Below are 25,762 nucleotides of genomic sequence, written 5' to 3'. Positions count from 1 at the left end.
ATTGTGATAATTACATTTATATATCAACTTGACCAGGCTACAGGGTGCCCAGACATTTGGTTAAACATTATTCTGACTGTTTCTGTGAAGGGTGTGTTTGGATGAGATTAATATTTAAATTGGTAGAATGAGTAAAGCAGATTGCTCTCCCTAATGTAGGTGGGCCCCATCCAATCAGTTGAAGGCCTGAATAGAACCAAAAAGCAACCCTCCCCCTAGTATGAGAGAATTCTTCCTGCCTGACAGTCTTTAGCCTGGGACATCAGCTTTTTTTCCCTACTTTCAGGCTCATATGGAAATATTGATTCTTCCTGGGTCTCCAGCTTGTCAGCCTTCAAACTGGAACTACGCCATTGGTTCCCCTTCGTCTCCAGCTTGCTGACTAACCCTGCGGATCTAGGGACGTGCCAGCCTCCATAATCATGTGAGCCAATTCCTTATAATAAATCTCTTTATACATATAAATATAACAAACATATATTGCCCAGGAGGATCCTAACTATTACAAGCACTAACAGAGAGAACTTCTGACAGAAAGATCCAGTTTCTTTTTTATTTTATTTTATTTTATTTATTTATTTATTTATTTATTTATTTATTTATTTATTTATTTTATTTGAGAGAGAGAGAGAGAGTGAGAGAGAGAGCACAAGAGGGGGTAGGGTTAGAGGGAGAAGCAGACTCCCTGCCGAGCAGGGAGCCCGATGTGGGACTCGATCCCGGGACTCCAGGATCATGACCTGAGCCGAAGGCAGTCGCTTAACCAACTGAGCCACCCAGGCACCCAGAAAGATCCAGTTTCTATTGGGTAGAACTGTGTACTCATCTGCAAACTGAGATCAGCCAGTATTTCCACAAAGAGGCCAGATCACATGTGTGCAATGACTTGAAAGTGAGTAGGCTTCTTTCTGCAATCCATGCCAAAAAATGAGGTTCATTATTTTAACCTCACACAGGAGCTACCAACTTCCTATTTGAAATCAATACTCTCACCTAAGAGGCTGTTTGCTACACAAGTAGTCACGTCTTGTAGGATAATGGTCTTATGGGGAAAAAAAGCCTCTACATTGGTGGTTAAAACTGCCACTTTTCTAGCTGGACCTCTCTAAATCCCAGGAGGAAATTCGAAAAGGCCAGGGTAACAGACAGACTCATCCATGGCTGTCTTTCCAAGGCCACGCACAGCTGGGCTGCTGTGTTTGAAACTGTGCCTCCCAGCTCCCTGATTGTGCTCTTGAGGCTTTTCAGGATTATGGCTACCACATTTAAAATCCCTGCACCTGGTTAGCATCAATAGGTAAGTTAGCTTTGAAAACGTGTACATTAGCTCTGAATGTCAGGAAACTATAGTGTAAACAAGCATCAAGGAAACAGAAAAGGATGGCATGTTTTACCCTTCCAGCTTCCCCACCCCATATTCCAGAAGAAAGAAGGAAGAGCGTGTGACCCAAAATATGTTTACTTTTAAAAAGCTGGCTTTGGTCTGCACTGAGAGAAGGGAAAAAGCCATTCTGGAGGGGACAAGAGAGAAGTCAGGGACTGGGCACCATAACTTCGTGACTAAAAGGTCAAGTGCAGGATGAGGCAGGGTGAAGTTCCTCTAAATAGCTCCTTGAGTAGAGAACCCCTGTATCTTGATGACACACATTCACCGTCATCACCTAAACCTAATCATCACCAAACCTTCATTTGGTTTTCAGAAATTCTTCCAGAGCAATGGGAATTTTAAGTCCCCAGAAGGATGACAGAGTTTAGAACTGAGCCCTGAGTGAAAGGTGGGTTGAATCAAAATCACAAGGTCTAGAACTGGGGAAAGGCGATGGGATGTTTTGGAATCAGGTGTTGGGCCAACAGACTGAAATCCAGGGTAGGGTGCTGGACCATCAGGGGAGCAGGTAATGAGGCACAGCCCTAAAAAGAAGGAACCTTGAGCCCCTGTAGGGCTGGGGCAAGGTCAGTGGGCCAGGGCAGGATCGTATCCCCAGGTGGGAAAAGCTCCGGTGCCTGAGGAGGGAGTAAGGAAGGGTCCACGTTCATGGCCACGTCTCCATTCGCATGGCCTTTTTCTTCTGGCTTGTGGCCAGTTGGTGGCTCTGATTTCTGGAGTTCCGAGCAGATGATTAGAGGTGCTGTATTTTTCCCTCCATCATGAAGGCAAGGCTCAAAGAAAGGGCGAAGGGGGCCAGAGAAAGTGTGGGTGAAAGTAAAGATGTGGGATCTGCTGGTCACATTGTAGAAGGAAACGATGCCTGCTTCATAGTCCAGGAAAATCCCCACGCACCGTGGGGGCTCCTTGAGGCGCAAGGTGGTCTGTGGGGATGTGAGAGCTTCATACTCCTGCTCGCTACTCTGGCGGACAAGCCAGTGTCCGTTGGCGGGCGTGGCAGTGACCTTCCCCTTCCTGCTCACGGACTCACTACACACTCCCAGGGCCCATTTGGTCTTGTTTCCCACGTCCACCTCCCAGTAGTGACAGCCCACCGTGAAGTACTCAGCGCCCAGGACGCTGACGACAAAGTCAAATCTCTGGGGGCCATCGGGCACAGGCTGCCTTCTGTCTCCAAGCCTCACACATCGCCGGTCCTCAGACAGGATGAGTTTGGGATGTGCTGTGTCCGGGTCCAGGGTCACTGCCACTGCAGAGAGTCACTGACAGGTGAGGCTGGGAAAGGCAAGGTCTTAGGGGATCTTTGGGTAGCTTTGGAGGGAAAGATAATCCCTAGGTCTGTGACCACTGTCATTGGCCTATTTGATCTCATGGTTCCCCCTCCCCTATGTGTTAAGGAGCCAAAGAAAAACTGTCTTCCAGTCTCCTAGATCTGCTGGCAGTGTATTAAGTTGAAAGAGGAAAATGTATTTCATCTGTCTGTGAAGCTGCCTTAATCCTTAGGAAACACTGCCTTTGTCTTCGATGGTCCCAAGGAATCTAATGGATGATAATAAACATAGGCTTTGATGTTAGACCCAGTAGCCAGCTAGGATGTGTGAGTCCCAGCTCTGCCACTTGCTGGTTTTGTGACCTTGGGCTTGTTATTTATCTCCCAACTTCAGTTCCTTCCTCTGTAAAATGGGAGTAGGGGCTCCCATTTGTACAAATGTGTATAAATTTGTACAAATTTGATGAGCTAATATAGGAGATGGTGCCTAGTTCACACAGTGAGTATGTGATGCTTGGTAGTTAAAATCATTGCTTATAATTATCATTTCTAAATGGTAATATAGAGAGAAGGATTCTTCTTTAAAATTGTGGATTACGAGGGTCACAGTGAGTCTCCCCCCTTCCCCATGTACAGAAAATAGGCTCTTCTTGGAGAGTGAACCCGTGAAATCTGTACTCAGTCAGGTGGTGGGAGTGAGCCAGACCGTGAGTGTCAGAAGGGTTTTTGAGCACCTTGGTTGGTGATCTGGTGTTCTCTCAAGTGCCAACTCATCAATTCTATTGTACCTGCCTGAAGGAAGCCATGTGAACAGAAGGAGGATGAGCAGCCAGAAAATTGATAAGCAAAGCAGTGAAAATAACAGGTCTCATTAAAATAACAGCAAAAAACCCTCCCACTACTTAGGAATAAAATGAAAAGAGATGTGCAAATCTTTTAGAATAAAACTATGAAAGCTTTTTGTAGTCTACACTGTGGGAGCATGGGCCTCACCCATTCTCTTCTCTGAGAATCTCAGTCACCACCCCCCGCAAAAGAAAACTGATTTTTGAAGAAGGACGTGGCAGGTGTGTAGACGGAAATAGGAGCACTGGCTATTGGTCCAATTGTGGAGTAGGAAGGACTTCCCAAACTTGAAAGCATGGAAGAGACTACAAAGGAAAAGATGAATAAACTTGACTACATAAAAACAAAACACTCATGCACCAAAAAAATACCATAAGGAAAGTAAAATGAAAATGAAAAAACTTGGAAAAATAAGTTGTGAAAAATATGAAAAGAACTAGTATACTTTATATAGAAAGAATCCTTACAAATCAAAAAGTAGCCAGGACAGGACAGGAGCAGACAAGTCACAAAGATGATGTACAAATAACCAATAAACTTAAGATAAATCTCAAAAATCATAGAGAACCCATAAGAAGATCAACATGTATATTTATCAGTGTTCTATAAGAGGGAAGACTTTCTAAATCTAAATGTGACCCCAAAAATCACAGATTTTTAAAAATTTGATAAGCAGATAAACAGATTTGATTTTAAAAAGCTCTAAATGACAGTGTGCATTCCACAGGACCAGAGCTATGGGCTCTGACATGTGGATGACCTGACTGATGTAACTTACCAAAGTGCAGCCTTGCCCTCCTCCAGCCTAAAAGACATAAAGAGGATGCTTGAATTAAAGATAGAAAAACTGAGAACTTCTGGGGCATGTGGGCCAAGTGTGGGAAAAGTGTACCTCACCTGAGTTCGCCGCAGCTCTTTTCAACTCTATACAAGAAGAAAGAAGGGGGTGAGCTATTGCTGGAAATACAGACCCAGTGGGAGATCAGGTGGTACGGGAGTTAAAAGAGCATGGGACACTTACTCAGTTCACTCCGGAGTTTCTCTAAAGAATAAAAACAGTTGGACCAATCAAAACAAGGGCTTCTACATGCCCAGAGCGCTGCAGTCCCATCCCAACCACATTCCCACATCGGATCCTCAGTAGCAATACACTGAGCTTCCCCATGATGGGGCTTGCAATAGCAGTGCCTCCCAGCCATGGGCCAGGGCTCCCTGGCGACACGGCGGAGGGTCAACCAATTCCTGTGTCCACCAGCATGTCCTAGCAGACCGAGTCAATGACACGTCTTCTGCATATAGGTCATGACGATGTAAACATTTGTAGGATGTTGTGGGAGTAGAATAAAGTATAAGTTCATTTAAAACAATCACCCAATTTCCATGTGATTTCCTTAGGTATGTTTTCTCAATGTAAAATAAAACAGACATGTTGTCCTGTGTCTGAAGATTTTTTTGGTTATGAAGAGGTTCTCATACGTGAAGTGGTGGAGAAACACTGCTCCACATATTCACTTTAATGAGGATCCATATGCTTTGGATCCCTCCTAAGGGAATGTCACGCCTAGGGAATATAAAGGGTCTCCCAGGTGGCTTCACCTATGGGAGGTGAGGGCTTCCTGGTCAGACCTTTCCAGATAACAATTCTATGGGAAAGAGGAACAGGGAATATCTGAGAAGAGAGAACTTCGAGGGCCAATACATCTCCAACCCCCATGACCTCAAGTGCCCTTGCCGCCCTCTTCTGCTGCAAGAAGTAAAACCGAGACACTCATCCTAAAGCAAAGACATCAGCAGAAGGAGGTTTGTGCCACGGATGAGGCGAGGAACTTACTGAGGGCTTTATGGAGCCTTCCTAAAAAACAGAAAAAGGCACGAGTGAATAGACGGGACACAGGAAGGCTCATCACTCCATCCCCCCTGGTGGAAAGGGCGATGGCCAGCCTGTGGACCCCGAAACCAGTCACATCTCTCAAAGTTTGGACTGGAGAACTTGGTAGTGCTGCTGCCACTTTCCCAGTGACCCGGTTGCCCGGAACTTTGGGTTCTCCTTTCTCGGCCCTCCCTTTCTGTCTGGCTCCTTTTCTGTGGTCCCTGTGAGGGCTTCTGTGTGTTTCTAACTGTGTGCTCATGCGTGTGTGTCTTGCTGCCCTTTAATAACCTACTGTTGGTAATAGCTATGCTGTAAGACTAGCTGAAGGCCTAGCATCAGCTCGTGGACATGGCTCTATTATTCTCGACAGTGACTCCCCTGAAGTCCTGCAGACCGACTGATACATTTGGAGATCCCAGGTTTGGGGACATAAGCTGTAGACTTCCGGGGAGTACTGTACTTGTGGCTTTTCCAGAAAGGCCATCAGCCCACATTTTCTCCTAGCGCTGGCTCTGCCAGAGAATTAAAGTTATATATCTGAGTCCGCAGCCATGCCCTGTGCTAAGGGCTGGGCATGTGTTAGGCATTGCACGCTCGGGCGGTGAAACCGAATATGATATGGCCCTTAAGGAACTTATCATTTTTATGATTCCCGTTATTAATAGCCTCCATTTGTTGTGCCCTGTTCTTATAATGAGGTGGGCACCAAATCCCCTCAACAATGTGAGGTGCCTATAATTAGTATCCTCATTTTCTAGAGTGGCGGGCTGAGGCTCAGAGGGACATGGAGATTTGCCCAGGTCATCCAGCTAACAAGTGGCCAGGGAGGCTGGATTCCAGCCTACGTCTGTCTGCCTCCCAGTCAGAGGACGGCCCCGCTACACCACACTATGCCTTCTGCCCTTGGACAGAATAGCCATAGCGTCCCTGAGGTGTGTGCGCCCACACTTTCACCACCTTGGAGGAGAGGAGATGCGGAAATCAGTGCAGATGGAGCCATTTTTGAGCCAGGGACTTGTCTTCCCAGCAAGACCTTCCAAGGGCAGAGCTCCCATTTTTTGGTACCCTGGGTGTGTCTAACTTTTACTCACAGTGGCCCAGGGCAAACAATTAATGAAGATGAAAAATGGGAAGGGAAAGGGGTACCAGGCTTTGTAATAAGAACTTTTTAAGTTGTCTATTTTAATCCTGAAAACAATCAGGTGAAGGGACTTACTGTCCCCATTTTACAGATGGGGAAACCAAAGCTCAGAGCAGTAAAGTGCCTTCTCCAAGACCAGTAAGTGGCAGACGGGTGATCTGAGCCAGGTGTCACTGATCCAGTCACTTTCTGTAGAGTCTGTGATCCTCCCATCATAACACACTGCCTCTCTCAATGCAAAAGTTGTATGGATTTTTGAGATGCTCATACACCCCATATGACCATAATAATACCTTCTTAAATAGTAAGTAGACCTTCTTTTTAAGTGATTGGTGGAAAGGCTGATGAAAGGAGCTCAGGACAATCCAGACCTATGAATGTTGACCAAGGGCATCCCCTCACCATGGCCGTCCTATAGCCCCTTGATACGCGAAAGTAAATTCCAATAATATTAGTGGAAGATGTGTGTGTGCGCGTGTGTGTGTGCATGTGTGTGTTTGTGTGTGTAATGTATGTATGATAGTCTGTCGGCATTCATGTAGAAGTAGAAAGAATATGTTCTTTGTTATTTGTTCCCTACTCTTTATTCTGTACATATAATTACCTTTTTCTTTTGCGTGGTCTGAGAGAAGATTTTCTAGAGGAAGAAAAGTAAATGAGATTCTGTGCCATTACTTTGAGGGTCCCCAACTCCTATTGAGTTAACCCGCTCTTAAACCTCCCTATCTCCACGTCCCTGACCCAGACCCTCACCATCTCTCATCTGGATGACAGAAATGGTGCCCCCCACATCCTGTCTTCTTCCCTCTGGTCCCGTCTCAACACCACAGCCAGAGAGAGCTTCTTGAAGCACAATTCTGGTCAGGATTGCCCTGTTCACTGCTTTACCACTGCTCCGAGAAGAAAAACCGAAACCCTTCACATGATCTACAAGGCCTCCCCTGGCCTGACCCCTGCTAAGTCCACAACCTCATCCCCTGTCACCTTTCCCCTCACTTCTGCACTGTGTGTCTTTTGCATATTGTTCTTTCTGCTGTGGAAGGTTTTCTGTTCCCTCTTCCTCCAAGCTTGCCTGTCTTCCAGATCAAACGTCACTTCTTGTGGGGCTCCGCTCCTGTCCCTCAAGTTTGGTCGGTTGGTTCCTCCTGGTTCTGGTCTTTACGGCCCTTAGAACTTCCTCTCGTGGCATTTGTGCACATTTATTTGTGTAATTACTTCACTTAGGTATGCTTCCCTGACTGGACTGAAAGCTCCAAGAAGGCACAGACTGTGTCTGCTTTTACTCGCCATTGTGACCCCAGCGTCTAGTATAATCTGGGGCACTTAGTAGACAATTACTAATTGTTTGTTGAATGAATAAAAGCTCCCCCCCATGTTAGATCTACACGACTCCCACAGAATAGGATCAAGCAGTGAGTTCACATACAAAAATCACCGAACATACTGGAAAGCAAGCTCTGACAAGAGTCTGCAAAAACTGGAAAAGACAGGTATAGATGCCCCACCACCCCTGCCAGCAAGGGCAGCAGATAGTGGGATTTTCAGGTATACAATTTAGATTAGTGGGCCCTGGGAGGACAAAACGAACAAAACACAATAACATCCCCACCCAGCTCAGGACACTTACCTACCTCCATCACCTGTTCATAGAGAAGCTTCTCTAGAAGACAGAGAGAGATATGGCAGCTCAGTTTAAGGAAGGGCTTTTCCTAATAGGCAGGTTTGTCCAAAGATGGCCCAAGCTGCCCGAATAGGACTTTGCTCCTTGTCACTGTGGGTGTGCAACTGTTTGAAAGGATTAGAGGGTCTTCAAACCATCAGATAGGGGAAGGAGTATTGGATTCTGTGACTTTCAGGGTCATTTGCAACACTGTGATCCTGTGAAATTCAACCGTATTCATGGGGTTTCATCTCATGGATAGAATTGCGTTTCTTAATTAACTAGAAGGCTGGCATGATCAGTTATTTTTTAATTTATCAAAAGAGAAGGATTCACAGCTCTGCCCAGGGGTTTTCTGCAGTTTCTCTGACCCTCTCTGCATTGGGAGTCCCCAAGCATGGCTCTACCAGTTCTCTCTCAGCCATTTTGCAGGGTCTCCAACCTATGGATAATTCATGTCCACGTCTACTTCCCCCGGCCATTTCCTAGAGAAGCCTGTCCCACTTCTGGCCAGCTGGGGCTCCCTTACCACTTAGTTACCTTTTGATCTTCTTTGCTTCCAGATGAGGTATATGCCCACCATGATGATAATCCCCAGGACAGGCAGGATCACAGCAAGAGCCACTGCTGAGGAGGAGATCCTCCCTGGAGACGGGGCTAAAACAGAACCACCAATGGCCACCCTCAAAGAGACATTCGATAGCTTCTCCCATGCCAAGGACCCTGTTTTAGATGGCAGATGGCTCAAGCACATCCCAATCGTCTCTATCGGGTCTAGGGAGAGACCTCCAGACAAGACTGGTGAGGGTCTTTGCTTCTCTCAGTAACTCCAACCCTGGATGACCCAGGGATGACTTTAAAGTGAGATGTTCATTTCTTAGGAGTGGTTTTGATGGTCCTGCCTGAAGACAACGGGTTAAACCCCACTTTTGAACCACAACCTTGTCCTGCCCTATATGGAGCCATTATCTGGGGACTTTGGAGGATAGGTGGGGCTTCCTCAGGGATCATCTCTTGTCTTCTCATGAGCACCCACCTGTCTCCCCATCAAGTCCTCACCCTGCTGTGAAACAAGTCAGTGAGTGACATCTTGGCCCTGAGCCCTACCAGCAGCCACAGAACAATTTCTGTGGTGCTACAGCAGCAGACCTAAAGCCTGAGCAAGAAGAAAGGAGAAAGGAAAGAAGAAGAAAAAAAAAAGAGCAGAAGAAGTTCTGTGACCAGTGGGAAGAGTCTCAGCTGGATGCGAGACTTCACTCAACAGTGTGTGACCCTGGGCAAGAGACTGAGCCTCCCCAAGCCTGGTTGACCATCTATAAAATAGAGATGATATAATCCCTGTCCCGTTGGGTTGTTGGGAGATTTAAAGAGGTCGAGCAAGTAAAGCACTTAGCACTTAGTGAGAGAGCAGTGGCTGTAGTAAGGGAAGGGAGGGGGACAGAGAGAGAAAAAAGAAGGGATTCACAGAAGTCATGACCCCGTCTCATCTGGGACCCCAGGCCACAGTCTGTCTTTCTTGGCTCCAAAACCACTCTGCTCTGCCCCATGGCTCCATGTTTCAAGGGTCTTTAAAAGATTCATACCCCTTGAACCTCTTAATTCTAATTCCAGAAAGGCATTCTAAGAAAATAATCAGTATCACTTCCCAAAATATGTGCAAAGATGTTCACTGCACCATTTGTCATAATAGGAAGAAAAATGGGAAACCGTCCAGATGTCCAGAAATAGGGCTTTGATTAATTTTATTATGCTATAACCACACAACGAAGTACTGTGTAGCCCTTAAAAATCATGTTGCAGAAAACTACTTAAGGGCATGGGCAGAAAATGCCCATGACGTTGTAACTGAAGGGAAAAAGACCCAGCAGAATACATATATGCAAACACATGCACACTCAGAGATACAGACATACTAGAATGTCTTGAAAGAAATGCCCCAAAAGGTTAGCAGCAGTTCTAATTTATGACATAATAGGCCATTTTTGGTTTCTTTAAAATGTTCATCCTTTTTTCAAGTTTTCTACCACAAACATTTTTACTTTTAGAATTTAAAAAATATGAAAATTCTTTATAAAGTTTCCATTAAGGTACAAATTTTTTCCAGGGGCTTCAAGCCCGTTTACTGCCCTGGCTTTTACCTGCTATGAGCATGGCTGTGGTCTTCTCTTGGCCAAGGGCCAAATTGTGGACGGTGCAGGACACATTCCCCAGCGTGCTGTCCCTGACTCTGCTGGACACCGCTATCCGGAAGAGCCCAGCTTCCAGGACATGGGCATCCGACAGGGGTCGAAGCACCCTGCCTTGAGGGTCTCTCCACTCGGCCAAAGGCTGTGGAAACCATCCCACCGACCTGCACACCAGCTGGATCCATCCAGCGTCGTAGCCCTTCACGTGGATGTAAGGGTCGGAGCCTAGAACTGGAGCAGGACAGGGAGCAGAGACGCCTGGCAGTGGGGGCGTGGTCCCCGCCAGAGCCCTGTCCCCTTCCCGCAGCCTCCCCAGGGTGGCGGGTCTGTTCATGGCACTTGCGTGCCCTGCCCTCTCCCCACCCCCATGCTCCTCCCAACCTGGTGAGAGAGTCTCTGGCTTCATCCTCACACCTTCACAAATCCGCCTCTAGGGTAACTGCATCCCACGATTCAGGTCTTGGGGGCACCTCGGTCCCCCCTTTGAAAATGACTAACCTGCCACCTGCAGGGTCACGGTGCCGTTTCGAGTCAGGTTTCCAATCTGGACCTCACATTGGTACAGCCCTCGGTCCTCCAGCCGGACGTGGCGGATCTCCAGGGACACGCTCCCCTCTCGGGGGTCCCTCAGCAGCGCCGTCCGCCCCATGTATTCTGGCATCACGCCTTCCTCCCGGTCTCTGCCGTCCCGGAACACGTGCACGACCTGGGAGCGATCCGGGCTCGGGGACCGCAGCCACGTCACCACGGCGGGCACGGTGACCGGCCACAGGGCGAGCGGGCAGAGCAGCTGGGCTGTGCCCCCTAGTGGGGCCAGGTGGTAGTCGTCGGCGTCCCCTGTGCGGTGTGGACAGAAAAGGGACAGGGGCGTCTGGGAGGGACAGGAGAACAGGAGCTGGGCGGGGGATGAAAGGCATGTCTTGGGGAAGGGCAGGGCCTGGGGAGGGCATTGGAAAGGACTGGGGGTGGGGGTGGAGAACAGAATGCGGGAACAAATAAGGCCCCTTTGTTCTTGGGACTCCTCCAGCAGACTTCCCAGGCAGGGAAAGAGGTTCACCAACTCCTACCTGACAAGGGCATTGGCAGCCGGAGGAATACGAGTGCCACGAGGCAGCCAGAGAGCCAGGAGCCAGAGGAACTTGCCATCTCTGTCCGAACTATGCAAGGACAGAGGCAAGGAGACACCAGAAAGGGCTGGTGAGCTTGATGTGGGCGTGGGGACAATGTAAGGAGGTGGGGTGCAGATGCAGGCTGCTCAGCAAGTGCTCTGCAATCACACAGCCCAGGGTTGGAATCCCAGCTCTGCTACTTACCTCCGTGTCAACTTATAACAACTTCTCTGGGTAACCTTGTGACTGAGACTCTGTTTCTCTGTCTTTAAAATGAGTATAATGACTGTGCCTCCTGGCAGGATTATTGTGAGGATTGAAGGAGGGAAGTTCTCAACGTGGAGGCTGGTGTCAGGGGTGTCTATAAATGCCATGAGTGAGGACCATGGTGACACGGAGGGTGAGGCACTGAGTGTGATTTGGAAGGCTTAGGGAGGAGTCTGGAAGAACGAGAACTTGCACCCAGTACTAAACAAGTGCACACCAGAATACTGGCTTCTTTTAGCATTTAGTGTCCCAAGCCAGACTTGGAAAGGGCCTGTTGCTAGCCCATCTTCCACCCACAGTGGATTCAAGTCTTGGCTCCACTCACATACTAGCTCCATGGCCCTGGGAACATTGCTTAATATCTGTGGGCCTCCAGTGCTTCATCTATAAAGGTGCAACCTTTTTCCCAGGTTCAAGGAGACAATACATGGAAGGCTCTTGCCACAAATGCCTCGCAGAACAAGCGCTCAGTAAATGTGCTGTAGTCGGTCTTACTAAATCACCGGGTGCATGAACCACAAGCACACCCCAGAGGATTCCCTCCTAGAAAATTCTCTCCCCACCTACTTGCTACTGCCAGAAATCCCTTTAGTAGGAAACAATCTTTCAGGACACCTGGATGGCTCAGTAGGTTAAGCATCTGCCTTCGGCTCAGGTCATGATCCCAGGGTCCTAGGATCGAGTCCCGCATTAGGCTCCCTGCTCAGAGGGAAGCCTGCTTCTTCTGCCTGCCGCTCCCCCTGCTTGTGTTCCCTCTCTCGCTGTGTCTCTCTTTGTCAAATAAATAAAATCTTAAAAAAAAAAAAAAAGGAAACAAATCTTCCATGCCACAACTGGGGATGAAGTTTAAATGTAAAAACATTGGAGGAAGTGGGGCAGCTGGGTGGCACAGTCAGTTAAGCATCAGACTCTTGGTTTCAGCTCAGGTCATGATCTCAGGGTTGTGAGATCGAGCCCCTCCCTGGGCCCCTCACTGGGCATGGAGCCTGCTTGAGATTCTCTGTCTCCCTCTTCCTCTCCCTCTGTCTGTCCCCCTAGCCCCAGTCGTGCTCTTGCTCTCTAAAAAAACAAATAAACAAAAAACTCCCGGAAGAGATAATGTCTCTTGAATTCTCCCCAAGATTTCAAATCCTTTTCAAAGAGGAGGGTTTTTGTAGAGGTCATCAGGCTAGGCCCCCGAAGGTCTTGGAATAGGCAAAACGGGACTTGGAGGGGTGGGGCCATCAAAGGGAGGTTGGGAAACTGAAAATGGACTTAAGCTTTGAACAAATTTCCAGTTCTGTTTCTTTCATGGCAAACAGCACACTGCTTTAGGGTTGTTTTTGTTTTGCTTTTGTTTTTCAATCATGATGCATGTAACCTCCATCTCTAATCCCCTAGGGTTGCAATTGGCAACATGGCACCAGGACACAGTGTGATTAGGATTACAGTTAGGACTTTTTTTTTCCTCTATCCCACCCATTTTTCCACAGGTTACCAGCTACTCGAAAATTGAACAAGAGAAGTTAGGTAAAGGAGAAAATCTCTCTGCCTTATCAATTATCATCCAAGGTGGGGCATCTGGGTGGCTGAGTCGGTTAAGCGTCTGCCTTCGGCTCAGGTCATGATCCCAGGGTTCCGGGATCGAGCCCCACATCAGGCTCCCTCCTCGGTGAGGAGCCTGCTTCTCCCTCTCCTCCCCCACTCATGCTCTCTGTCTCAATCTCTGTCTCTCTCTCAAATAAGTAATTGAAATCTTTAAAAAAAAAATTATCATCCAAGGTGGAAATAAGCAGGGCCTGGGATCCCCGGGAGTTACCCCAATCCCTAAAACCCTCAAATAGAAGGTGCTTTTGTAATACCCCTTGGATAGACATGCCCAGAGTGACACAGAGCTCCACGCTGAACCAGGGCTACTTGAAGTCAAGTAAGAGGAGACCCCCCCACAGCCCCATCTTCCGAGATTCAGATAGATTATTAAGTGAGTAAGAGGATGGGCTCTAGAGTCAGCTTGGGTTCCAGCCCTGGCTCTGCCATTACCTGGCTGTGTGACCTTAGACAGGTTAGTTAGTTAGTTTTTCCAAGTCTCCTCTCAATTTACACATGAAAGGAAGCTAATAATAGTACCTATCTCATAGCTAAGGCTATAGTAAGGATTCACAGAAAATACATGTGAAATCATTTGCACCAGATTCTAAAAATAAAAAAGCAAATGAAGTCCTTCCAGCATACTGTTCACTCTGTAAGAGGGCAGCTGAGGTGGCTTGAGGAGGGGAGTCTCCCTGAAGCACATTACCAAGTTACTGATGAACAGAAAGCAGCTGTGGGAGCAGACTAACCCCGGGGAGGATGACATCAGAAGTAGGACATTCACACTCTAGTCAAAAAGAGAAATACAAATTAAGACCACAGTTAGATATGTTTTGTCTTCCTTTAAATTATCTAATATTTTTTTAAAAATCCCCAGAATTATCACACATGTGGGCAAACCAACTCTCTTGTTCATTGCAAAACAACTGTCACAAGGATAATTTAGCCATAAGTATCAAACGATGTGTAAATATGCAAAATTTTAACCCAGTAATTTCACTTCCAGAAAAGAATCCTATAGGAATCAGTAAGGATGTGCATAAGGATTTACTGGTGAGGATGCTCATCACAAAGTTATTTTCGAAAAGGAAAAACTGAAAGAAACCCAAAAGTCCTTTAAAATGAATAGTGACCTATTTATGATACATTCTTGCTATGAAATACTATGCAGCATCTCATAATCATGCCATAGAACAATCTTTAATAGCACCGGGAAATTTTTACTATAATCCAAACCAATAACTTTAAATGCAATACGCATAGTATGATACCATTTAGGGAGAAGGTGCTTAGGAAAAAAAGGTAAGAATGTAGATACTAAAAAATGACTACTTCTGGGGGGTGGCAGTGAGGATTAAAGGTGACCTTATTTCCTCTATATTTTCCAAATTTTCTACCTTGAATACCTATAACTTTGATGATCAGAAAACAAACACAGTGAATATTAAAAGAGAGAGGAGGAAAATGACCAGGAAGCAAGGAGAAGGAGGAGAAACAGAGTAAACTATGAGCAAAGGCACAGACAGCCCAGGAAGGCAAAGAAGCCCAGCTGGAAGTGCCCCCCCCACCCCCCGGGGTCCACAGCCAGAAGCTGCAGCCTTAGCTGCTCAGCCGGCCCTATTCTCAGAGCTTGGAATGGAAAATTAACAAGTTCTCAGTTAACATATATTGATATTATAATAATCAACATTATATTAATGTAGGATTGAATTAACACTAAATCATAAATATGTTTTTGAATTGCTAATATTGTTCTATATTAACAGTAGCTCCCATTTCCTATACCTATAGGTACTCTACATATATTGTCTTTGGTATTGACAATAACCCTGAAAAGTAGAAATTACTTTCCTCATTTTACACTTGGAATAAGAAAGGCAATCATGCACACACCAGGGTATTATGCAAGCAAACTGACAGGATCCTTTCTGGAAGTAAGTAGAATGTAAAACATGGATAAATAGATGAAAGAATGAATGAAGGCATACACCTGTAGCATGAGATACAAAATGGGCAAGAGACTTCCTCACTTTTCAGAGTGATTATCATGGAATTCCTTTATGAAGAAAGTCCTCGTAATAAATATAAAATATGATTTCACTTCCTAAAGTTCAATATACATACACAATTTAAGGACCATTGATATCTTAACAACATGGAGTGTTTTGGCCAATGAATATGGTTTATCTCCCCACTTAGTCACGTCTTCTTTCATTTCTCTCAGCAGTATTTTATAGTTCTCAGTGTATAAATCTTACATATCTTTTGTCAGCTTCATTCCTAAATATTTAATATTTGATGCTATTGTAAATGGTATTGTTATTAATTTTAATTTCTGATTTTGCATTACTAGCATATAAAAACATGGTTGATTTTTGTGTATTGGTTTTATATCCATGATCTTGCTAAATTCACTTGTTAGTTCTAGGAGTTTTTCTGTAGCTTCCATAGGATTTTCTACATAGGTGATCACATCATCTGTGAATAAAGAAAGTCTTACTTCTTCCTCCATAATCTGGAGGTCTTTTATTTCCTTATCTTGCCTTATTGCATGGTTCCTTGCCTTGTTCCTGATACTAGCAGAAAACATTCCTTCTTCACCATTGGGTGTAATATAAGCTTTTCATAGATGCCCTGTATCAAGTCAAGCAAATTCCCTTCCATTCCTAGTTTACTGAGAGTTTTTATCAGGAGTGGATGTTAAATTTTGTCAGATGACATTTTTGTATCTATTGTGATGATCAGATAACTTTTAATTTTTAGTTTGTTTCACATAGTAAATACGTTGGTTGATTTTTAAATATTAACCAACCTTATATTCTGGGGATAAACCCCAGTCAATCTTGATGTAGTATCCTTTTTCTATATCTTTGGATAAAATTTTTTAAAATGCTAAGAATTTTCACCTCTATGTCCATGAAAGATAAGGTCAGTATCTCTCGTGTAATACCTTTTTCTGATTTTGGTAATTAAGAGTAATGCTGTTGACATAGAATAAGATGAGAAGTATTCTCTCCTCTTCAATTTTCTAAGAGTTTATGCAGCACTGATATTATTTCTTCCTCAAATGTTTGATGGAAATCACCCCTGAAGCCATCTGAGCCTGGAGTTTTTTTTATGAGAAGGTTTGTAACTACACATTCAATGTCTTTAAAATAAACATAGGGTAACTCAGATTATCCACTCCCTCTTGAGAGAGTTTGGTAGTTTGGGTCTTTCAAGAATTTGCTTCATCTGGGGCACCTGGGTGGCTCAGTCATTAAGCGTCTGCCTTCGGCTCAGGTCATGATCCCAGGGTCCTGGGATCAAGCCCCGCATCGGGCTCCCTGCTCCACGGGAAGCCTGCTTCTCCCTCTCCCACTCCCCCTGCTTGTGTTCCCTCTCTTGCTCTGTCAAATAAATAAATAAAATCTTAAAAAAAAATTTTTGCTTCATTAATTAATTAATGTAGTGATGTCACCTCTCATTCCTGACATTGGTCATTTGTGTCTCTTTTTTCTTGATTAGTCTGGCTAGAGCTTTATCATTTTTATTGATCTTCTCAAAGAACCAGCTCTTGATTTCATTGATTTTCTCTAATGTTTTTCTGGTTTCTACTATATCAGTTTCTGCTCAGATTGTTATTACTTCCTTTGTTCTGCTTCCTTTGGGTTTATCTTTTTCTTGTTGCTTAGGTCATTGATTTGAGATCTTTTCTAATATATTCATGTAGTACTATAAATTTCTCCCTAGCTCTTGCTTTAGTGACATCCCACAAATTTTGATATATGGTGGTTTTTATTTTCATTATGTTCAAAATACTTTCTAATTTCCCTTTTGATTTCTTCTTTGACCTATGGGTTATTCAGAAGTGTGTTATCTAGTTTCTAAATATTTGGGAACTTTCAAGATGCCTTTCTATTATTAATTTCTTGTTCTTAGGGATTATTTATTTGAGAGAGAGAGAGAGCACACACATGCCAAGAAAGGTGAGCGGGGGCGGGGGTGGGGAGAGAATCTTCAAGCAGACTTCCCGCTGAGCACGGAGCCAGACCCAGGGCTCAATCCCACAACCCATGAGATCGTGACCTGAGTTGAAACCAAGAGTTGGGCGCTTAACCAGCTGAGCAATCCAGGTGCCCCTCTGTTATTAATTTCGAATTTAATTCCATCATGGGCAAAAAACATACATTGTATGATTTGAATCCTTTTAAACTTACTGACTTGTTTCATGTGCGAGCATATGGTCTATTTTGGTAAATGTTTCACATGTCTTTTTTAAAAATGTGTATTCTGTTATTGGGTAGAGTGTGACTAGTGTGATGTAAGATCTTAGCTTTTTTATTAAAGATGTGAATTTCATTCATAATCTCATCTGAAAAGAGCATTTCAGCCATTTAAAAAAAGTTTGGCGGGGGGAGCCTGGGTGGCTCATGCTATTAAGCATCTGGCTTCAGCTCAGGTCATGATTCTGGGGTCCTGGGATCGAACCCCACACAGGGCTCCCTGCTCAGTGGGGAGTCTGCTTCTCTCTCTGCCTCTGCCTGCCACTCCCCCTGCTTGTACTCTCTCTCTCTCTCAAATAAATAAATAAAATATATTTTTTTAAGATTTTATTTATTTTTTTGACAGAGAGAGAGAGAGATCACAAGTAGGCAGACAGGCAAGCAGAAGGAGAGGGAGAAGCAGGCTCCCTGCTGAGCACAGAGCCCGATGTGGGGCTCGATCCCAGGACCCTGGGATCATGACCTGAGCTGAAGGCAGATGCTTAACCATCTGAGCCACCCAGGCGTCCCAATAAATAAAATATTTTTTAAGAAAGTTTTTATTAAACAAAATGCATTGCTTTCTCTATCCTACTTATTGTAGAAAATCTGGAAATTACCCCAAAAAATGGCTAAAAATGTTTAAATCATTTGTAATCCCTCCACCCGGAGACATGTTTCTTCAAATATTTTTTTGGTGCATGTGTATAACTTTTTTTAAAAATTGGACCACACTGTATGTACTGTTGACATCTGACATTTTCCCTAAGCACTACATTATGTACATTTTCCCATACCATCAAATATTCTTTTAATGACTTAAGTGTTCCATCATGGATATCAGAGAGGTTTTTTTTTTTTTTTAAAGATTTTATTTATTTATTTGAGAGAGAATGAGATAGAGAGAGCATGAGAGTGGGGAGGGTCAGAGGGAGAAGCAGGCTCCTCGCCGAGCAGGGAGCCCGATGCGGGACTCGATCCCGGGACTCCAGGATCATGACCTGAGCCGAAGGCAGTCACTTAACCAACTGAGCCACCCAGGCGCCCCTATCAGAGAGTTTTTAAAATAATTTTATACTGTAGGATATCTAGGTTTTCTGACACATTGATATTATAAGCATTGCTACAATTGGTAATGCATTGAGGGCCAGAGTTAGAAGTCTTAGCCCTAATCTTGGTTTAGTCCCTAACTAACTATTGACTCTGTAACTTTAAGCAAGCCCCTTAAACTCTTAGGCTTTGAGTTTCCCATCTTTAAAATAGAGAGACTTTGGGGCGCCTGGGTGGCTCAGTTGGTTAAGCGACTGCCTTCGGCTCAGGTCATGATCCTGGAGTCACAGGATCGAGTCCCGCATCGGGCTCCCTGCTCGGCAGGGAGTCTGCTTCTCCCTCCGACCCTCCTCCCTCTCATGCTCTCTGTCTCTCATTCTCTCTCTCTCAAATAAATAAATAAAATCTTTAAAAAATAAAATAAAATAGAGAGACTTTTAATGTACGCTGCCAAATTGCCTTCTAGAAAGGTCAGATCAATTTATCAAAGTTAGGAAATTGCTTATTTCTCACAACCTTGCTGTCACAGGGTTTTATGTTTTTAAAAAATCTTTGTCATTTTAATGATAACAAAATGGCATCTCTTTTAAAAGAATTAATGGTGTTTTATTTTAATTTATATTTTTTTGATTACTTATTTGTTATTTGGACTTTGTCAATTACTTGTCTAAATACTTTGTCCATTTTTTAATGTGGGCATTTGTCTCTTTAATGGTTTGCAAAATTTTGCATACAGGAACAATTTTTTTCTACTACACATGTTGGAAACATTTTGTCCCCAGGCACTCATTTACTTTTAAGTTTTAAAGAGTTTAATTTCAAAACTTTTAACACACAATGGAAGTTCCCTTGACAACATCAAGCAGGCTAAGAAGACCCTCAAAATCTACAAATGATCCGTCTAAATGCACACAGCACAGGACCTGGCTAATAATAAGGGCTAAATAGATGATACCTGTAATAATTAATAATGAAAACAATAATACTTCAATGAGAGTCTTTCGTCAAAACCTATCCAGCCCCCTTGTCACTCATCCTTTTGGGCTCATTGCCCCTTCCCCCATTTCGTCCTCTAAAATGTGAGTGACGAGAAAGGGGATAGTTTCTCCAACGAACTTGAGGATCTTGAGAAAGCTGAAGGACTAAAAAGAATGAAGAGAAGAGAGGGGGAGAAGGACTCACCACCTTTGGAATCGAGGGCCCTTTGTCCCTCACCAGCAGAGCTGGACTCTTCAAGCTGGGAACGTTCCCTCCGTCCATTCAGGGAGATGAGGCATCAGGCAGGAAAATCAGGAAGGCTATGGAGGTGAGCCTGGCAAGAGTTTACCTTTTTATTGGAAGCCCGAAGAAGCCCGAAGCCGGGGGCTCCCCCTGTCCCACACACTTCCCTCTAACTGTCTCCTACACACCAACAAGCCACACCCTGCCTGTCTGCTCCTGATAAAGGAACAGAGCAAAGAGGAGTCTCCCTAAAAGCAAGGGAACCCCCCAGTGCTACCCGGTGTAAGGGACCTTTGCCTCTCAGCCCCCTTTCCCTCCCAAGCTAGCTGCGTAGTGGTTCCCTTCAATATGTTTCGATCCTATCACACTCTTTCTGACAAGCTTGCTCCCCTTTACTTTCCATATTAGAGTAAAATTGAAGTTTGGTTTCAAAGACACCCAACAATTAGCTACCTTCTTTAACTCACTACTTTTATCTCCAGCTGCACCCCGACGTGTGCTTTCTGACAAACGGACTTGCTTACTGTCTCCCAACATGTGATAAACCCTTTCCTGCCTGTCCTGCTTTCATAATATCCGTAACTCTATATTCATAATATCTATAATTGTATCCTTAACAACGCATTATGTATTTTTGAACTTTATACAAATGGAGCACATTGTACATAATTCTCTGTGATTTCCTTTTTTCACTCAACCTTAGTTTCTGGGTCTAGCAGACACCTGTGGTGGCCCACACCATATGCCCTCAGCATCCCCCTAACCCTTGCCCGATTCTGGGGTAGCTGAAACTTGCAGGCAAGCCGCCAGCAAGCCACCTCAAAAGCCACAGTGTCTCTTTGCTTATCTGAATCTATGAAGGCTGGGAAGCCTGTTCAACCTGTATGCAGCCCAGGAGTTTAGGAACCTGAATAGCCCAGGGGACCAACTGGGCAGTGACAGGCGTCAGTGGAAAATGCTCCAGCCTCACACCTTTGGAGGGACAGTTCTGAGCTGTACTCTACACAATACCTCAGAGAGTTCCCAGAGGGAATGAGCTCAGTAACCCACAGACATCAGTAGTTCAATAATGCACATTTTAGTGCTTTTTCTTCCTTTTCTTCTCACTCACCATTTCTGATTCCTGGGATCACCTCTGAAGTAAGCACTTGCACTGAAGGACTCAGTTCACACTCTGCTTTTTGTTGGAGTACAGATTAAGATATTGAAATTCATCCAGATGGATTCACAGAGCTCTGGTACATTCATTCCTTACTGTGTGGTAGACACTGTATGAATATACCAACATTTCGTCCATTCCCTCATTGACAAAAATGTGGCTTTTACAAACAGTGCTGCTAGGAACATTCTTTCCTGGTTCACGTGTGCAAGAGTTTCTTTAGGACAGCCATGTGTGGGGTCTCTGGGGTCCATGAACTCCGGGAGCCCCTGAGATCCTTTCATGAGGTCCCCCAGTATTCTTATGTCCATAATAATACTAGGCTGTTGTTTATTTTTTCACTGTGTTGACATTTCATCTGTTCCTGTGGGCTTGAGAGCTTCCCAATAAAAAAAGATTGTTCTCATGAGACTGGCAGTGACATTAATGATTAGTGGTTTTTTGATGTTGTGTAATGAAATGTGTCAACATTTGAAAGAGCTGCATAACTCCATAAACCAATAACTTCCAAATGGCTAATGCATGTAGACAAAAATCATGCAAAGGTAAAAGATCTATTCAATATGCAAGATAAACCAGTGGGTTTAACTGTAACAGAGTATAAGAAGTTCGTTGGTGTATTATACACTTGGAAGTTGCTAAGAAAGGACATCTTAGGGCGCCTGGGTGGCTCAGTTGGTTAAGCGACTGCCTTCGGCTCAGGTCATGATCCTGGAGTCCCGGGATCGAGTCCCGCATCGGGCTACCTGCTCAGCAGGGAGTCTGCTTCTCCCTCTCCCGCTCCCCCCTCTTGTGCTCTTTCTCTCTCTCACTCTCTCTCTCAAATAAATAAAATCTTTAAAAAAAAAAGAAAGGACATCTTAAATGTTCCCACCACAACAAAGAAATGGTAATTATGTGACAGGATGGGAAAGTGTCAGTAAACTTTATGGTGGTAACCATTTCACAACATATAAATGTATCAAGTCTTACAAGTTGTAAACCTATCTGTCAATTATATCTCAATAAAGCTGAGGGGAAAAAGACAAGAAAAGTTTACTGGTATGATTTTAGATCCTATGCTGCAGTAACCTTTCAGAAACTACCACTTGCCAAGTGTGGCTATAGTATCAAAGAAGAATATCCACAGTTATCTGAGGAGGCGAGTGAAATGCCCTTTTCCACCCATTTCAACCACACAGCCTCCTGCCGCAGATCAAATGCAAGAGCTGATATGAGAATCCAGCTGTCCCAGCCAGCCAGACACTTAAGAGATGTATAGATATGTAAAACAGTACCACTCTTCTCACTAATTTTTTTGTTTCAGAAAAGTTGTTTTTCATAAAACGTGTTGTTTATGTTAACATGTGTATTTGTTATGTTTAGGTCATGTTTGTGTTTACATATGTTTATGTTAACATATGTTTATGCTAACGTAAGTGTTTATGTGTATTATTATTGCCTTTTTAAAAAATTTTTATTTAAATTCAATAATTAACATAGAGTGTATTATTAGTTTCAGAGGTAGAGGTCAGTGATTCATCAGTGTTTTTTTTTAAAGATTTCGTTTATTTGAGAGTGAGAGAAGGAGAGACAGTGAGAGAGTACAAGCGGGGAGGGAGAAGTGGGCTCCCTACTGGGAGCCTGATGCGGAACTCGATCCCAGGACCCGGGATCATGACCTGAGCTGAAGGCAGATGCTTAACTGACTGAGCCACCCAGGCGCCCCGATTCATCAGTCTTATATAGTACCCAGTGCTCATTACATCACGTGCCCTCCTTAATGCCTGTCACCCAGTTACCCCAACCCCCCACCCCCTATTATTGTCTTTAAGTGAAGTAATAATTATATGTAAAACTTCTTACTTTAATTTCTACTATGGCAAATTTCAAAAAATATAACCTTTATAAACTGAAGCTCCTTAGGGTCCTCAATAATTTTTAAGGTACACATAAACACACACACAGCTACATACATCATGCTACCGCTACACCTATCAAAACTGGCAATAATCCCTTGATATTATTTGATATGCAGTCTACGTTCACACGTTTTCAGTGTCAAACATGTCTTTTTACATGTGGTTTGTTCAAAACTGGATCCAAGCAAGATACACATATTACATTTTGTTGTTAAGTTGCTAAAGTGTCTTTATTCTATAATGATCCTTCTGTCCTTTTAAAATTTTCTTCATACTCTTGATTGTTGGTAAAACTTAGAAATTTGTCTTGTACAATGTCCTACATTCTCGATTTGGCTGATTGCCTTTGAGTGGTATCATTTAATTTATTTCTCTATCCCTCATATTTCTGCTGAATTGGAAAGCTAGAGGTTTGATTAGATTCAGGTCCACTTCTAAGCTCTGTGACTTGGGTGAGAGCCTCACCTTTCTGGGTCTCGGTTTCCTTACCGGTAAGAATGGTAACTACCTCATTACAGTAGCATAAGGATTAAATTAGTTAAAACATGTAAAATACTCAGAACAGTGCTTGACACCCAATATATGGTAGCTGTTATCATTACTTGAGGAAAGCCTCCAACTTCAAAGCCAAAGCCAGAGACTAAAATAAACAACAAAGACAGGGTGCCTGGGTGGTTCCGTCATTGGGCGTCTGCCTTTGGCTCAGGTCATGATCCCAGGGTCCTGGGATCAAGCCCTGCATCGGGCTCCCTGCTCAGCGGGAAGCCTGCTTCTCCTTCTCCCACTCGCCCTGCTTGTGTTCCCTCTCTTGCTGTCTCTCTCTCTGCCAAATGAATAAATAAAATCTTAAAAAAAAAAAAAAACAACAAAGACAATCTAGGAAGTAAAAGAAAAATGGCAGAAAATCACAATTGATGTCCTCAGAAATATGAAAGAAGAGAAGGTCCTGAATCCACAACACAAAGCAAGAGGTTACCAAAAGGAAAGCCAAGAAACCAGGAAAAAGTCTTGGAAATTAAAATTTTATAGCAGAAACTAAAACATTCAACAGAAGAACTAGAGGATAAAGTTCAGGAGAATCTCTGATAAAGTAGAATAAGCAAAACCAAGAGAGGGAAAATGAGAAAGAAAAGATTTTAAACACAAGAAAATCTATCACAGAGAAAGTCTCCCCAAAGCCTAGACATTTCCTGAGTGCCTAGCACAATGAATGAAAAAGACTTACCAGGACACATCATTATGAAGATTTGGAGCTCCAAAGATGAAGGAAAAATATATATCCTAAAAAATTCCAGAAAACAAACTCACAAACAAAAATTACATAGGACATGATGGAAATCAGAATAAATCAGACTTCCGCAGAGTCTAACCACATGAGAAGCTAAAGGACAATGGATCAATGCTTTTAAAATTCTGAGAGAATATGATTTCCAATCTGGAAATCCGTATCCTGCCAAGCTGTCAAGTGTGAGAGAAAATAAAGCCATTTTTAGACAAGGTTTCAAAAATTTACCTCCCATGAACCCCTTCTGGGGAGGTTACTGGAGAATGTGCTCTTCTGAAATGAGAGAATAAACCACAACTGGATGATCAGGGGATTTGGCACCGGAGAGTAGAGATGGGAATCCCCAGAATGTGGTTAGGGGAAATCCTAGGACAATAGTTGGACAGTGAGGCCAAGATGACAATTTGGAGAGAGGAGGATGGGCTCGAGGAAGGATGTCTCCAAGAAAAAAAAAAAAAAAAGACACTGAGAGATCACCAGATTCACATGACCAGATCAAGAAATGTTTTATAGTCCAGATGGAGAATTTGGGGGAAGAATTAACAATAGATGCATAATTAAGTGAATGAAAAAAAAGGCAATTTTTGACTCTAGGAGAGAAAGGTTGTTCAATAAAGTGAAAGTAATCTCAGTCTGGTGTACAGCTCAATTGTAAAAATATTCCATAGTTATGTTAATGTAAACTCTGGCTCAGCCAACTAGGGAATTGTGCACATTGGCCAAGTCTGTTGATGGTCACAAAAAGACAGAAAGACAGATAGGTAGATGGATAGATAGAGATCATAAACTCATAGAGGAAGAACAAGGAGGGGACTTTCACTCGCTCCAGACTCCAGCCTCACTTTCCTGATGAAGAGTTCCAAACCAGTGTCCTTTCTGGAGCTAGACAACTCTTCTTGCACCCTCTAAATTTGAACTCTCTCTTACACCCACATGCACACACACCCCTCTGACTTACCCTCTTCCTCAATCCTTTCCCAAGCCAACAGCATACCTTCTTTTTTATCAGTGTCTCCACTATTTTTCCAATATTCTTTGGCTTTTCCACTCCTTTATACCCTATATCCAGTCTGTTTTAGTTGTCTTTCTAAAGCTTTCCAAAGGTCCCTGCCCTGTTTCCAGCTGTAATACACTCCAATCTAATCTGGCCACGTTTATTATTAACAATAATCCAACCAAAATTAATATAGAAGTTTAAAATAACATTTGTTAGACTTTCTTCTCTTTAAAAGAAAGTATAAACCTTACTAAAGTATAAGTGTTCATTGTAGAAATTTTGCAAAATAAAGAAAAGCACAAAGAAGGTAAATCTATCACACTTGGGGCGCCTGGGTGGCTCAGTCAGTTAGGGCATTTGACTCTTGATTTTGGCTCAGGTCATGATCTCAGAGTTGCGAGATCGAGCCCTTCTTTGGGCTCCACTCTGGGTGTGGAGCCTGCTTAAGATTCTCTCCCTTTTCCTCTGTGCCTGCTCCTGATCGTGAGCTCTGTCTCAAAAAAAAAAAAAAAAAAAAAAATCCCCTCTACTCTCAAAATAATCTGGATTTATGTTTTGGTGTTTTCATACAGCCTCTTTGCCATATGTATAAATAATCTT

At 43.8% G+C, this 25,762-nt stretch overlaps 1 protein-coding gene across 1 annotated transcript; it reads right to left on the bottom strand.

The window, feature by feature from the left end:
* Positions 1 to 622: 622 nt before the first annotated feature.
* ERMAP (erythroblast membrane associated protein (Scianna blood group)) lies at positions 623 to 20,130 on the bottom strand. The gene is made up of 11 exons (XM_081818302.1): positions 19,782 to 20,130; positions 11,428 to 11,517; positions 10,859 to 11,197; positions 8,715 to 8,831; positions 8,142 to 8,174; positions 7,119 to 7,151; positions 5,335 to 5,355; positions 4,525 to 4,545; positions 4,401 to 4,427; positions 4,282 to 4,308; positions 623 to 2,636 (listed from the first exon to the last, which is right to left on the bottom strand). The coding sequence occupies exons 2-11, from the start codon at positions 11,504 to 11,506 to the stop codon at positions 1,912 to 1,914; spliced, it is 1,422 nt and encodes a 473-aa protein (XP_081674428.1). The 5' UTR covers positions 11,507 to 11,517; positions 19,782 to 20,130; the 3' UTR covers positions 623 to 1,911.
* Between the last annotated feature and the right edge of the window lie 5,632 nt (positions 20,131 to 25,762).

The sequence above is a fragment of the Leptonychotes weddellii genome, chromosome 4 (genome assembly GCF_054177405.1).
Source record: "Leptonychotes weddellii isolate Sample4059 chromosome 4, ASM5417740v2, whole genome shotgun sequence".
Classification (NCBI taxonomy): Eukaryota; Metazoa; Chordata; class Mammalia; order Carnivora; family Phocidae; genus Leptonychotes; species Leptonychotes weddellii.
The sequence above is the reverse complement of the archived record's forward strand: the minus strand, read 5'-3'. Positions and strand labels throughout refer to the sequence as shown.

Excerpts from the sequence above, each read along its gene's own strand:
- ERMAP (XM_081818302.1), bottom strand. The coding sequence starts at position 11,506 with ATGGCAAGTTCCTCTGGCTCCTGGCTCTCTGGCTGCCTCGTGGCACTC. Across the intron at positions 7,152-8,141 it reads TGAACAGGTGATGGAGGTAG|AAAATCTTCTCTCAGACCAC; the intron begins GTAAGTGTCCTG and ends TTCTTCCTCTAG. Across the intron at positions 2,637-4,281 it reads GAGGGCAAGGCTGCACTTTG|TGGCAGTGACCCTGGACCCG; the intron begins GTAAGTTACATC and ends GACTCTCTGCAG.